The following is a 13,645-nucleotide window of genomic DNA, read 5'->3' as shown; positions in this document are numbered from 1 at the left end:
TGATTTCAACTCCATCCTCCTCACTCTGGCCCACTGACCTCCATGGCTATTAATCCACAAGAGTTTAACAATCTCAGAGATAAACCCTCTCAGGGACAGAAGGGACTGCTGGGGGTAAGAGGATACAGGAAAACAGCTATCAGCAGCTTCTACTGATGGACAGTTGCATCCGTCTACACCTTGTAAATCATACCAAATCAAGATTCTTATGTTTAAAATATTCATTCATTATTTTCACTTACCACTGAATACAATGTACACAAAACACATTAATATTTATTTGACTTCTTTTAAAAAATATCCACATTAGCAGGGAACAACTGATTTTTAACAATTTGAAACAATTCAAAGTACCATAACACAATGAAATAAACCAATCTATTTTTTAAACACAAAGTGTATAAAATAATCTTAGCATTTATGTAAATGTGATCTGTTAGCTACTGTAGCAATGATTATTTTTTTAAATACACAGGTCAAAGCAATTAGTGTTGCAATCCTAAACCCGGATAACGGTGTTGTAAATAGTAAACAACTCCAAATGCTAAAAACATTATTGTTGGTCTTAAAATTGCTAAAGCGATACAGGATTCGTCACATACAATCCGATATTCAAAGGATGGATACCATCGTGTATAGCCTATTAAAAAATACAATAAAACTTTTTACTAACTATGCATTTTGGTTTTGAAACATTCAAGCTAGAAAAAGAACTATAATACATACGTATGATTTTGTCACGATCAGGATTTCCTGTAAAACAAACAAAAAGTTTCAAGAATTGACAAAACATTTTTTTAAATTGTATCTTATCCAGGTCCTTTTCTTCTTCTCAGGTGATATGTCAACAACTTGAGCATATTTCCTGTGAGCTCAGTCATCCAAAATGAACAATAAATCATATAATGCAATCATTTACTTGTAAGTAAATTTCCTTTCTCCCACATTTATATTACACAATAAAACATCCAAATTAAGTCTTTCTCATCACTTAAAAGCAACATTCAGCTATGAGCTGCAAACTTGTAGCAGTGTAAAAATAGCTTGTTTCCTTTTACCTCTTGACCTTCAAGTGGTCTTCTGTGTATTCACCCTGATGGGCTTTGAACCTGCAGAGTGCTGATCTGGAACCTTCTAGAACTAGCAGCTAGACAAGAAAACCCTCCTCCCATCAGAGATGCAGATCTGACTGCATACGCCTGAAGGGGAAGAGTCATGCCTTCCTGTTCAGTTCCTTCCATGTGCACCACAGCAAGTGAAAAGCACTGGTTGCAGCAGGATGGGTGGGTTGTGTGAATGCATCACTCAATGAACCGCAGTTGGAGCTAAACAAAAAACAGGTTGCTTACCTGTAACTGATGATCTTCGAGTGGTCATCTGTGCATTCACTCCCATGGGATTCAGTGTGTACGCACTGGATCGATCGGTGCTATAGCAAGCTCTTTTAACGGATTTTCACGCCCAGTCCCTCGGGCATGCACAGGAACCCCACCGCGCATGCCCAGAGGGGTGGGCACGGACATCCCGCCAGTTCCTCCAAACCGCCGCAAATCAACACCTATTAAAAATGTAGAAGCTGACAGCAGCAGGGAAGGAGGGCGGGTGGTGTGAATGCACAGATGACCACTCGAAGATCATCAATTACAGGTAAGCAACCTGTTTATCTTCGACGTGGTCTCTGTGCTTCACACCCATGGGAGATTAGCGCGCAGTAGCCTACCTGGAGGAGGGTGCTGGCAGGTCTTTTACTGTGTAGCTGAAGACAGAATGTGACGTCCCATGGTGGTATTGGTATTTGCACAGATGTTTAGGGTGTAGTGCCTGATGAAGGTGTTAGGCGTGGCCCACATAGCGGCTTTGCAAATGTCTGTCAGGGGCACTCCCTGGAGGAAGGCAGTGGAGGTCACGACAGCCCTGGCAGAATGAGCCCTGACAGGGCCAGGTAATGGCTGTTTGGCGATCAGGTAACACAGACGGATGAGACACACAATCCATTTTGACAGGTGCTGAGCCGTGATGCGAGTGCCCAGCCGTGCTGACGCGTAGGAGACAAAAAGTTGCGAGTCTCGTCTAGTTGGGTGTGTTCTTTTGAGATAGAACAGGAGAGCCTGCTTCACATCTAAAGTGTGTAATAGTTTGCCTTCCGGTGATTTTGGATTTGGGAAAAAATCAGGGAGGAAAACCTCCGCCTACAGGTGGAACTCTGACACCACCTTTGGCAGGAAGGAGATGTCCGGGACGAGGCGGACGAGGCGGACTCCGTCCGGCAAAAACGACAGGTAAGGTGTATCGTGCTGGAAAGCCAATATTTCTCCCACTCGTCTAGCTGAGGTGACAACAATTAAAAAGGCCATTTTCCATGCTAGAAGTTTGAGGTCACAAGTTGCAAGCGGCTCAAAGGGCTTCCTCGTGAGCTGGCGTAGAACTAGAGGAAGGTCCCAGGGAGCGACTGGAGTTTTGACAGGAGGGTAGAGATGCAATAAACCTTTTAAAAAACGTTTTGAAATTGGATGTGAAAATAAAGAACATCCATCAACTGGAACATGGTAGGTCGAAAGAGCGAGCCCTGATAGGGCCAGGCAATGGCTGTTTGGCGATCAGGTAACATAGACGGATGAGACCCACAATCCACTTAGACAAGCATTGAGCCGTGATGTGAGTACCCAGCTGTGGTGACGCGTAAGAGACGAAGAGTTGTGAGTCTCGTCTAGTTGGGTGTGTTCTGTTGAGGTAGAACAGGAGAGCCCGCTTCACATCTAAAGTGTGTAATAGCTTGTCTTCCGCTGATGTTGGATTTGGAAAGAAATCAGGGAGAAAAGACCTCCGCCTGCAGGTGGAACTCTGACACCACCTTCGGCAGGAAAGAAACGTCCGGAACGAGGCGGACTCCGTCTGGCAAAAACGACAGGTAAAGTGTATCATGACGGAAAGCCAATATTTCTCCCACTTGTCCAGCCGAGGTTCTGGTGGTAAAAACATCGACTTGGGGAGCTCCCCACCTGCGGAAGAGTGGGAGGAGGTATGTAGGGTTCATCCCCCACTCGTGAAGGCTGAGTTCTGCTCGACTTAGATGGTCTGCCTGCACGTTCATGTGTCCGGGAATATGAGTGGCCATGAGGAAAATGTTGTTGGCGATGCAAAGCTCCCACAACTGTATGGCAAGGTTGCAGAGGCGTAGGGAGACAGTGCCTCCCTGTCTGTTGACATAAGAGAGCGCCGTGGTGTTGTCCATGAGGACCGCGACACATTTCCCCGTGATTAAAGGTAGGAAGCTGGTGACTACGTGTTGTATAGCGAGGAGCTCTAGGTGCTGGGAAGAGGGGATAGGAGGACGGTGTGTGCGTTTTTCGACAGGTCGTAGTTGCGGATAAACCAGAGCTGTAAGGGACATGTTGTGAGTCTGGCAAAGACGAGAACAGACGTAGTTGCAGCCATCAGGCCGAGCAGCCTCTGAATTTGGAAGGCAGTGACAGAGGGTTGGGTACGGACAACGGTGGCTAAGGAAATGATATCTGTTGCCCTGTCATGGGGCAGGTAAGCCATGCATGTCTTTGAATCCAGTATTGCGCCGATGTACTGTATTAGTTGGACCTGACACAATTGAGACTTTTGTTGATTGACTCGTAGGCCCAGATTGTCCATTAGCGCCAGAGTCTCTTTGATGTTTGAGACCAGGGCATTCTTGGAAGGCGCTACCAGAAGCCAACCGTCTATATATGGGTAGATGGAAATACCCCGGAGACGGAGGAAAGCTGCAACCACAATCATAGTCTTTGTGAAGACCCTTGGGGTGCTGGATAGGCCGAATGGAAGGGCTGTATATTGGTAGCGCTGTTGACCAATTGCAAAGCATAGGTATTGGCGGTGGAAGGGGTAGATAGTAATGTGGAAATACGCGTCTTGGAGGTCGAGGGTGGTCATCCAGACGTGTCTCCGAAGCAATGGCATGATTTGTTGTAGGGATACCATGCGGAAGCGGTGGTAAGTCACAAACCGGTTCAGTTCCCTTAGATCTAATATGGGTCGAACGCCTCCGTCTCTCTTTGGGACTGTGAAGTATCGGGAATAAAATCCCGTCCTGTGGAGGTGTGGTGGTACATGTTCGATGGCTCCCTTCTGCAGAAGGACGGACACCTCCTCTTGAGGTTCTGGTGGAACTGAATTTTGTAGCCTCGGGACAATATGGACAGTACCCACTCGTCCGAGGTGATGTGACGCCAAGTTTGAAGAAACGGTGACAGTCGGGTTTGAGCTGACTCGGTGACTGGGAAGTCAAAAACTCTGTTTGGAGGGTTAGGTCTGTTTGGAGCGGGAAGATTGTTGCCCGGATCCGAATCTTGGTTTCTGGAAGGCGGATTTTTGGCCTCCTGAAGATGTTCTCGGTCTCTATTGTGCGTCCGGAGACTGACGACTTGGGGTACGTCACTGCCAGGGTCTCGACCAGGTGCGGGGTCGGTATGGTTGCCTTGCAGAGGATGACACTCCTAGAGCTCGAGAAGCTTTTATGCTCTTATCTAATTCTTGCAAAGTAGAATCAGTAACGGCATTGAAAAGTCCCAGGCCATCAAATGGAAGATCTTCCACATAAGATCTAGTATCCATGGGCAAATTGGTATTGCAGAGCCAGGAATGTTTCCTACGAGCTATTGCAGAGGCCATGGTTCTGGAAGATGCCACGAGGACATGCTTAGTCATGTTGAGCTGTTGTTTTGCCAGTACCAGGCCTTCTTTTTGGATGACTCTAGCTGCCTGGAGTTTGTCTCCTTGGGAGGTGGGTCAGTAGTTTGGAGAACCGTTCCCAGAGAGTATATTGATACCTATTCATACAGGCCAGGTAGTTAGTGGCCTTGACTCCCAATGCTCCCGTGGAGTAGAGGCATCTGCCAAAGGCATCTAATTTCTTACCTTCCTTGTCAGAAGGTGCGGAATGTGTCCTCTTGGATTTAGAGGAAGATGTTATCACCATCAAGTTTGGTTGAGGGTGCGAGAATAGGAATTTGGCATCTGTCTCTTGGACTCTATACATATGGTCCAGTCGTCTCGTGGACACGGGGCTGACGAGGGTTTTAGCCATGGTGCCTTTGCTGCTTGCAGAAGGACTGAAGACATGGGCAATGCCAAGGTGGAAGAGGTATCAAGCTGGACTAAATCATAAACGGCATCAGTTGCCTGCGGATGTTGCTGGATGACAGAGAGGCCTAAAGAGTGGGCCATTCTTTTAACTAAATCTGTGTACGACGTAAGGTTGTCAGATGGGGATACGGGTAAGTCCTCAGCGACATCCTGGTTGGGAGATTTATGGTCAGGAGAGGTATGAGCCTCAGATGCCTCCGTAACTGAGTCTTCTTCCATGAAGTCAGAGGAGTCTTGTTGTGGCATTTGGACCGATGTGTCCTCTTGACAAGTTATGGGTTTAGGTGGGACGACTGGGTCAGGAGTGACCTGAAGGTTTGGAGGACGACTTGGTTCCAGAATATGATGGGGAGGATCGACTGGAGGAGGACGCGACAGAGATGCTGACAGTCTCGACTTCTGGGGCGACCTCGATCTTTGGACAGAGTGGGAGGCACGGCATGGATGGTGGATAAGCCCCGTACAGGTACCTCAACTGACGTTGATCCCACGATATCAGTGGTGGAGGGGGCAGGAAGACTCGGGGGATCGACTTCTGGACCGTGGACGTCTGGGAGACAAAGCAATGGCTGGTCTGTGAGAACCGTCCCTGTAATCTCGGTCGTCGATATCAACAGATTGGACATGGAGACGTGGAGGATGATGTTGCGCACTGTAATAAGCGTGTCGGTATTGATGTGTTTCGACATCGGGAGCCTCTGATATCATCGATGCCGACAAAGTCGAAGGAGAGGGGGAAAGCTCTGCACCCATTTGGTGACTTAGGAGCTCCACCGTGTCGATGTCGGAGTATGGACGCTCCACTTGTAGGATGGGGGAATTCAGTAGTTGGATGGTCGGTATCGGTGGAGGGACGTGGCCCTCCGATATAGATACTGCCGTTGGAGCGGGAGGCACTTTAGGGGCATCACCCAGTGCAGACACCCACTTCCTTCCCCTTCTTTGCCGCCTTCAGGGACTTGGAGGTGCCCTTCTTAGCGGATTTGTGATCCTTACTTGCGTTAGCCTTCTTTTTGACTGGCGTGGAAGCGGACGATTGTGCCTTCGATGTCGGGAGCTTCGGTGTCAGGCGGTCGACATCGGAGGCAGGTCTTGATGCCGGAGCTGTCGAAGTAAACGGTCTCTCCTCCATTGCAGTGGCAGGAGCAAGGGCTGATTCAAGCAGTGCCACTTTAAGGTGCGCAGCACGTTTTTTTCTCTTTTGGTTGGAAAAACGCACACAGTGATGACAGGACTCTGGCTGATGAGACTCTCCAAGGCAAAAAATGCAGAGGGTATGACGGTCGGGAGGAGCAAGTTTGCTACCGCAACCCTTGCACCTATTGAAAAATTCCCACTTCTTCTCCATAAAAAGAGCGAAGAAGAGGGAACTTTTGAGGGGGGGGGGTAGCCCGAATGCCTGAGGTAAAGTCCCCCTCAGCAGAAAACAAAGTTTTTTTAAAACTGTTTTTGAAGAACAAACAAAAAAGAAAGTAAAAGAAAGTTTGGAAATAATTCCTAAGAGCTGTGAGGCGAAAGCTAACAGCGAACCGATCGGACCGACGAAGAAGAGGTCTACTCAACGAGGCGGTAAGAAAGGAACTGGCGGGATATCCGTGCCCACCCCTCTGAGCATGCGTGGTGGGGTTCCTGTGCATGCCTGAGGGACTGGGCGTGAAAATCCGTTAAAAGAGCTTGCTACAGCACCGATCGATCCAGCGTGTGCGCACTAGATCCCATGGGTGTGAAGCACAGAGACCACGTCGAAGATCTGTGGGTTTAAAATATTGAAACAGATAATGATAGAGAATATAATTTTTAGTGAATAATTAATCAGTTTTATACTTACTGCAGAGCTTATTTTCACACGTGTCTCCTTTTGGGCACTCACTACATGACTTTCCTTTTCTGTAAGGCCGTCTTGGGTAATTGCCACTAATGAACAAAATTGTCTGAATGAAATAAATACACTGAAATGCAAACTGCTACAGTTATAATATTTAGATACTACATAGTGGCAGGGCCCATGTACCAAGGCATCAGATCATAAAACTAAGTTAACACACAGCAATATTAACGAGGTCTACTGCAAATCCTGATCAGGTCTATTCAATGGGGTTTACTCCCAGGAGAGTGTTCTTAGAATTGCCCTAACAGTACATAATGTTAAACTGGAATAATAAAATTGTCCTATGATGGACCTAATAGCAAGTACGACATACACAAAATTCTTATATTTACATGAAATATTTAGGGTTGTTAAATGATATCTTTAAATGTCATATCCTGTATTACTGGTGAACAGATGTTCCACTGCACTGCTGTACTACAACGTGCAGCTAGTGCAGACAATAACGTAGTCAGCTAAGCCCTATAAATGAATGCTCACGTAAGTGATCTGCTAAGTAAATTTTTGCATTTGAGTATATGACTTCTAGAACAGTGATTACAAGGGTTGGCTGAAAGGGGTTTTCATTCTTCCTTCCAAGTACTAATTAGAAGAGGCTAGGTTTTTCTGACAACAGATCTGGTTTATCAGCATACAATACAAATTAAATAAAGCTTCAAGGGCATGAAAGCTTGCTGAAGATTGCTGTACAGAATCAGTTGATAAATTTTTTGAATGTATCAGGAGTACAACTTGATCAGGAATATGGATATGAAATGTAATGGTGCAAATGTCTGGAAATAGGAAGATTTCCTTTCTTAAGAAAGTTCTGGTCATTTAATTTACAGGGAAAGTTTCCTGTGGACCATTGCCCTGGACGGTCACTGGCAGCCAGGAGCAACCAGAGTGCTGTCATGGGCAGCGGCTAGGAAGGTTCATTACTGGCTGCTACCACTCTGGTATGGGTCTCCTTGGGAGGGCCCAGAGCACCCACCCTGCCCCTTGTACAGTACTTTTACAACAGGTTTCCCCTTGTATGTGACCAAATGAGGCGTGAGGACCCAGGCAGAGTAACAACTAGTTTTATAAAGAGATTTAACAACAACTTTAGATCAATAACAAGTAGGAAAATGAGCAAAGTAAAGGCAGGTAAATCAGTAAAATAATAAATTCTAATGCATCCGTCTACACAGTCCTAGCCTTCTCTAGGTTCCTGTTCACAGTCTAACTCACCCCTTTTTGGATGAGGGATCCCTCTGTTTGCAGCAGCTTCCACCAGCCCTGGTCCCTGAGAGAGAACACTCTCCCACTCTGGGCCTTTTATCTCCTCTTCCCAGGCACCACCCTGTGTTCCCCTGCTGGTCTAGTTTTCCCTCCAAAATCTCCTGTCATAGGGTCCAGAGTGAGCCTGGGAAATGCACTACTCCACTACAGGCTTCCTTGGAGCCACTAGGCCTCCCTAGAGCCTGTAGGCCGCACTACTATAGGCCCTGGCCTTGATCATGACAAATGCCAACTATGGGTGTCAAATTATACACTGCCTCCTCCTGTACTGCTGCCAGATATTAATGAAAGAGTAGGTAATGGGCGACCCAATCCCCATCTTTTACATCACTGGCCGCCAGTTCTGAGTTGAACACAACAAACCCACAGCCCCATAAAGAATATATAAAAAGAAAATCACACCAAGATGAAAATATATCTAGAAAGTAATGTCTCCATATAGGAACTGGTTGTTAATATATTTCTTATATTTGGTTAGGGTGTAAAAATATTTTTAAAAGAAAATGCAAATTAAAGTTTACATTTTTTAGTTATACTATTATAATAATTATCTGATTTAAAAAGAAAAGTAATACAAGTAGGTTATAAAGTCTGCACTTTACACTTACAGGCACTTAAAACATGACCATATATCAAATACAGGGAAGCTTTGCTTCCTCAAAATGAACTATGAGGAAAATGTTTGATGTCCAGTTAAGCATTATAATTGAAACAATGCTATATTCGTTTTAAATTTAGTGTGTTTGATACCAGCCGCTTCTCAGAGCTCATTCTTTTAAAACAGTGGGTCCATGGTGGTTACTTGAAGATATTGCATATGCCTCTTCCTAGGTACTACGTATTGGCCTGAAAAGGTCCTTTTTTGAAAGAAAGTCCTTTAAAAATTAGTAGCCTACTTCCAAGTATATGTGCTTGCACTGGTGCGAAAGTAAAACCATGCATACATGTCTATGGTCTCACATTCTTGATTTTTTAGTTATTTCAGAACTGTTTATGGTGCTTTGATATTTGAGATCAGAGAATTAACTGATAAACACGTGATGGGCATTAACAATGTTTTCTGCTGATAGCACTTCTACCAGCAGAAAAAACTGCAGTGATTTTTGCCAGATCCTGCCTCCCCTTGCACACTTTTTACTGCCCCATGCTGTTCCTGGGGGTCTGATGACCCTCAGGGGCTTTAGGAGGGGGGAAACACAGCAGGCTGCAGTGGGAGTGGAGCATCCAGATACTTTGCTTCTGCAACAATATTCCACTGAGGCTGAACAGGATCCTAGCCATTGTAATTACTGATTAACATAGCAGATGTCTATTCTAAATGCTCTGAAAGAGATTAAGTCAACTATGAATCCTGTTACAAAATCCAAGACTAATACATATGACAATGCAGTTGAAAAAGCCATAATTCTGTGTTTCAGAATACTTTGTATTAGAACAGAACATGAACAATATTCAGACAATATATTGTATGTTCTTGTTAAATTACCCTGGACCGTAGTTGCACACGAAGTTTTCTATATTTGTGCTTTTTCCAAATGTGTAGCAGAAAACAATTGCACAGCCAACCTTATAACTTGCATCCCAAACCACCTGGGGGAAAAAAAAAAGATTTTATTTTATAAAATAAAGTGCGCTGATAATTAATGCAACCATAAAGCTATGGAACATTATTCTCATTATTCTCAATCCAGGTACTGAAGGACTTGTGATAATGAGGATCAGTGATTGTATCCTGAAACATTTAAAGTGGGGTGCTAACTCCTTCCTGTCATGAATTTCACCAATTAAAGTGTCTTCCTCTCTGGCTACTTTCAGCTTTGGTAAAAAGGCAGACACAATAGTGTATCTGCCTTTTTCCCTACAGGCAGTGTCGGGAAAGGCATTTTTTTTGGTGGTTTGGGTGACCAACAAAATCCTCCCTTGTCCAGCACGACAACCCTAATCTTTATCCTCTTCCATGACTTTCTGTAGTCAAATTCTATATAAGGGGATGTGATCACAGCTCTCCAACATCATATGTAATTTGTTCAACGTATGGCTTTCAAATCACTCAAAGGGATGCTACCAACTCAACAGTTGTGTTACAAAGGCAGATGTTTGCAAAAAAATAATAATCAAAACCTGAAGCCTCACTAGATTTATGCCATATCCTAAAGCCATATTGACTTGAACATCTATGGCTGACCATATTTTTAAGTTTCAGTGATAAACTAATATACTTCTTTTACTAAACTTCCACAAGGAATCATAGGATAAAATCTACCTGTGTATAATGACCACATACTCTTGTACATCTGTGGGTATCAAAATCATAGAACCGAACTTCATCATCCCATGCCTTGATGGCACCAGCAGCATGAAATGGTCTTCTCACAGCATTTCCAATCCATATATTTTCTCCAATGGGCCAATATTTACGATCAGGATGGCTATTGGTATATGGACTATGTTCAAAAATGCACTTGTGTGCCCATGCTCTTGCTGTTCTAGCTAAAGCAACATCCCATGTCTAAAAAATATAAAAGTATCATGCAGTTTTTAGTCATAAAATATCTATTAGCCAACTCCTAACATAATAGCATTCATATATGTGGAAATTTAGAATATATGTAACTAGGAAAAAGGCCCATTGTGGAAATAAATACAACTATCTCTAGAAAGAGGCTCTGGGCGGGTGCCCCGGCCTTGAACACTCAGTGTCAATTTGCTGTGGCAATCTCAACAGGGTATAATGACACTGAGTCCACCATTTTCTCCAGAGGAACTGATCTCTGCTACCTAAACAGTTGTAATTTTGAGTAATCTCCAGCCCTCACCTGGAGTTTGGCAATGATGGTTCCCCAGAAGGGAATGGTTGGTTTGGAGGTTGGAGTCTATGGCTTTGTGGGTGCGTTCAGACGGGGCGTTTCTGCCGGCATAAACACGATCACACTTACCTCCATCTTCCAGATCCCTCCGGTGGACGCCTGCTCACACGCTGTGGGCGTCGGCGGTTTTTTTTTTTTTTAAAGCACAGTTTGAGCATGCGCATAGGCAGCCATTCACAGAATGGCGATTTTTGCGCATGCTCAACCCCCCCATTACATTTAAACTTTAAAGGTAAGGAATTACCTTTAAAGTTTAAAGCCCAACCTGGCCTCCCTGTAGTCCCGGACTCCTCCGGGAAGTTAAACTAAGGGCTTCCCCCCCCCTTAACAAACGCTCGGGGTGAAGCTTCGCCCGAGCGCATATCGCTTACTTTAAAAAATGGCGGGGGGAAGCTGGAAGCCTCAGGCTTCCGACGGAAGTGTCTCTGCAACGTTGGAGAGCGATCAGATGCCGGGGTGCACCGTTTACAACCGTTGCACTCAGTTTACCACCACTTGGGACCTAGTGGCAGAGTGCAACGGTGTAAAGGGCTTTACACCGGTTAGGGACAGGAGGCAGATGTTCATCGTGTGAACGCCGGTGAGTACACCGGTTGCAACCGGAACCCTAACTGATGTAAAGCCCCTGTCTGAACGCACCCTGTACCTGCCCAAGGTCCCATGCCTCCTGAAACCTCACCCTCTCCAGGCTCCATCCCTCACATCTCCAGGAATTTCCCACCTGGAGTTGGTAACCCTATCTCCTTCCCAGCCAATCATCAACCTACCTTTATTTTCCCCTCTTCAGCTTTCCACCCCCCACACACCTGCAGCCTCCCCCGTGCTCTGAAGCCCTGACTGCTACGTCACATTGGCTGTCATACGGGGGCCATCTCAGCAGCATATAAGGATACAGAGCCCACCATTTTCTCCAGGGGAACTGATCTCTGCCATCTGGAAAGCAGTTGTAATTCTGAGTGATCTCCAGCCCTCACCTGGAGATTGGACACATTTTACCTCAGAACAGCAAACTGTTTAGAATGTTAGAGGCAAAAGCCAATCAAGTCGCAAACGCAAACAACCTCTGTTTTCCGAGGCAAGGGCCAATGAGGCTGCATATGCAAATAACCTCTGTGTTCTGACTGGCTATGGGGGGGGGGAGGAACAGCAAAATGTTTAGAATGTTGGAGGCAAGACTCAAGCAATGCAGCCAGTGGATAGGGACAGATTCTGAGTGACACACCAGGGCCCCAACCAATTCCGGAGCGTGTGGAATGTTCTAGAGAAGTGCCACCACCATTCCGCTTTTATATATAAGGGAGATTCTTTGGATGCCTTTTGCCTTTCATTATTCATCTAACTCTTCTTCCTAAAATCCCAGCATTATCTACTATGTTGCCATGGCATTTATTTGTTGTAGATTTTCCGGGCTGTATGGCTGTGGTCTTGGCATTGTAGTACCTGACTTTTCACCAGCAGCTGTGACTGGCATCCCCAGAGGTATAAAAACAGGTTGCTTACCAGTAACTGGTGATCTTCGAGTGGTCATCTGTGCATTCACACCAATGGGATCTAGTGCGCCTGCGCTGGATCTGCCGGTGCCTAGCAAGCTCTCTTGAAAGGATTTTCGTGCCTGGCCCAACTGAGCATGCTCAGGAGCCCCAGTGAGCATGCCCAGAAGGGCAGGCACGGACATCCCGCCAGTTCCTTCCAACCGCCGCGTATCAATCTCCTAACAAAACAGGTAGAAGAAGACAGCAGCGGGGCAGGAGGGCGGGTGGTGTGAATGCACAGATGACCACTCGAAGATCACCAGTTACTGGTAAGCAACCTGTTTATCTTCTTCGTGGTCTCTGTGCTTCACACCAATGGGAGATTAGCGAGCAGTAGTTTACCTGGAGGCGGGTGCTGTCAGGTGTTTACTGCTTAGCCGATGATAAAACCTGACGTCCCAGACTGTCACTGGTGGACTGGCGGACGTCTAGGGCGTAGTGCCTGATAGAGGTATTAGGCGTGGCCCAGGTTGCGGCTCTGCAAATGTCTTGCAGCTGTACTCCCTTCAAGAATGCAGTGGATGTAACGACAGCACTGGTGGAATGAGCCCGTACTGGGCCTGGCAACGGCTGTTTCGCCAGTAGGTAACACAGTTGTATCAGACCTACGATCCACTTGGATAGACGTTGGGCAGTGATTGGAGTGCCCACACGGGGTGTAGCGTATGAGACAAACAGCTTAGAGGTTTGCCTGGTGAAGCGTGTCCTACTCAGGTAAAAGAGGAGGGCCCGCTTCACGTCTAGAGTGTGCATAAGTCTGTCTTCCTGTGATTTTGGGTCAGGATAAAAATCAGGGAGGAAGACTTCCGACTACAGATGGAATTCAGAGACCACCTTGGGCAAGAATGAAATGTCCGGCACCAGGCGGGCACCATCCGGGAGGAAGGACAAGTATGGTGAATCATGCCGGAAAGCCAGGAGTTCACTGACTCGCCTGGCCGAGGTGACGGCGACGAGGAATG

At 46.0% G+C, this 13,645-nt stretch overlaps 1 protein-coding gene across 1 annotated transcript in view; it reads right to left on the bottom strand.

The window, feature by feature from the left end:
- Positions 1-485: 485 nt before the first annotated feature.
- The window catches only part of LOC107106491 (glioma pathogenesis-related protein 1-like), a 28,650-nt gene continuing 15,490 nt past the window's right edge, over positions 486-13,645 (bottom strand). The window contains exons 2-6 of the mRNA XM_015406652.1: positions 10,548-10,793; positions 9,771-9,874; positions 6,962-7,047; positions 727-753; positions 486-640 (exon numbers count right to left, since the gene is read on the bottom strand). Of these exons, the coding sequence (XP_015262138.1) occupies positions 486-640; positions 727-753; positions 6,962-7,047; positions 9,771-9,874; positions 10,548-10,793 (618 nt within the window). The remainder of the gene's footprint in view (positions 641-726; positions 754-6,961; positions 7,048-9,770; positions 9,875-10,547; positions 10,794-13,645) is intronic.

The sequence above is a fragment of the Gekko japonicus genome, unplaced genomic scaffold, assembly GCF_001447785.1.
Source record: "Gekko japonicus isolate JY-2015 unplaced genomic scaffold, Gekko_japonicus_V1.1 scaffold188, whole genome shotgun sequence".
Classification (NCBI taxonomy): Eukaryota; Metazoa; Chordata; class Lepidosauria; order Squamata; family Gekkonidae; genus Gekko; species Gekko japonicus.
The sequence above is the reverse complement of the archived record's forward strand: the minus strand, read 5'-3'. Positions and strand labels throughout refer to the sequence as shown.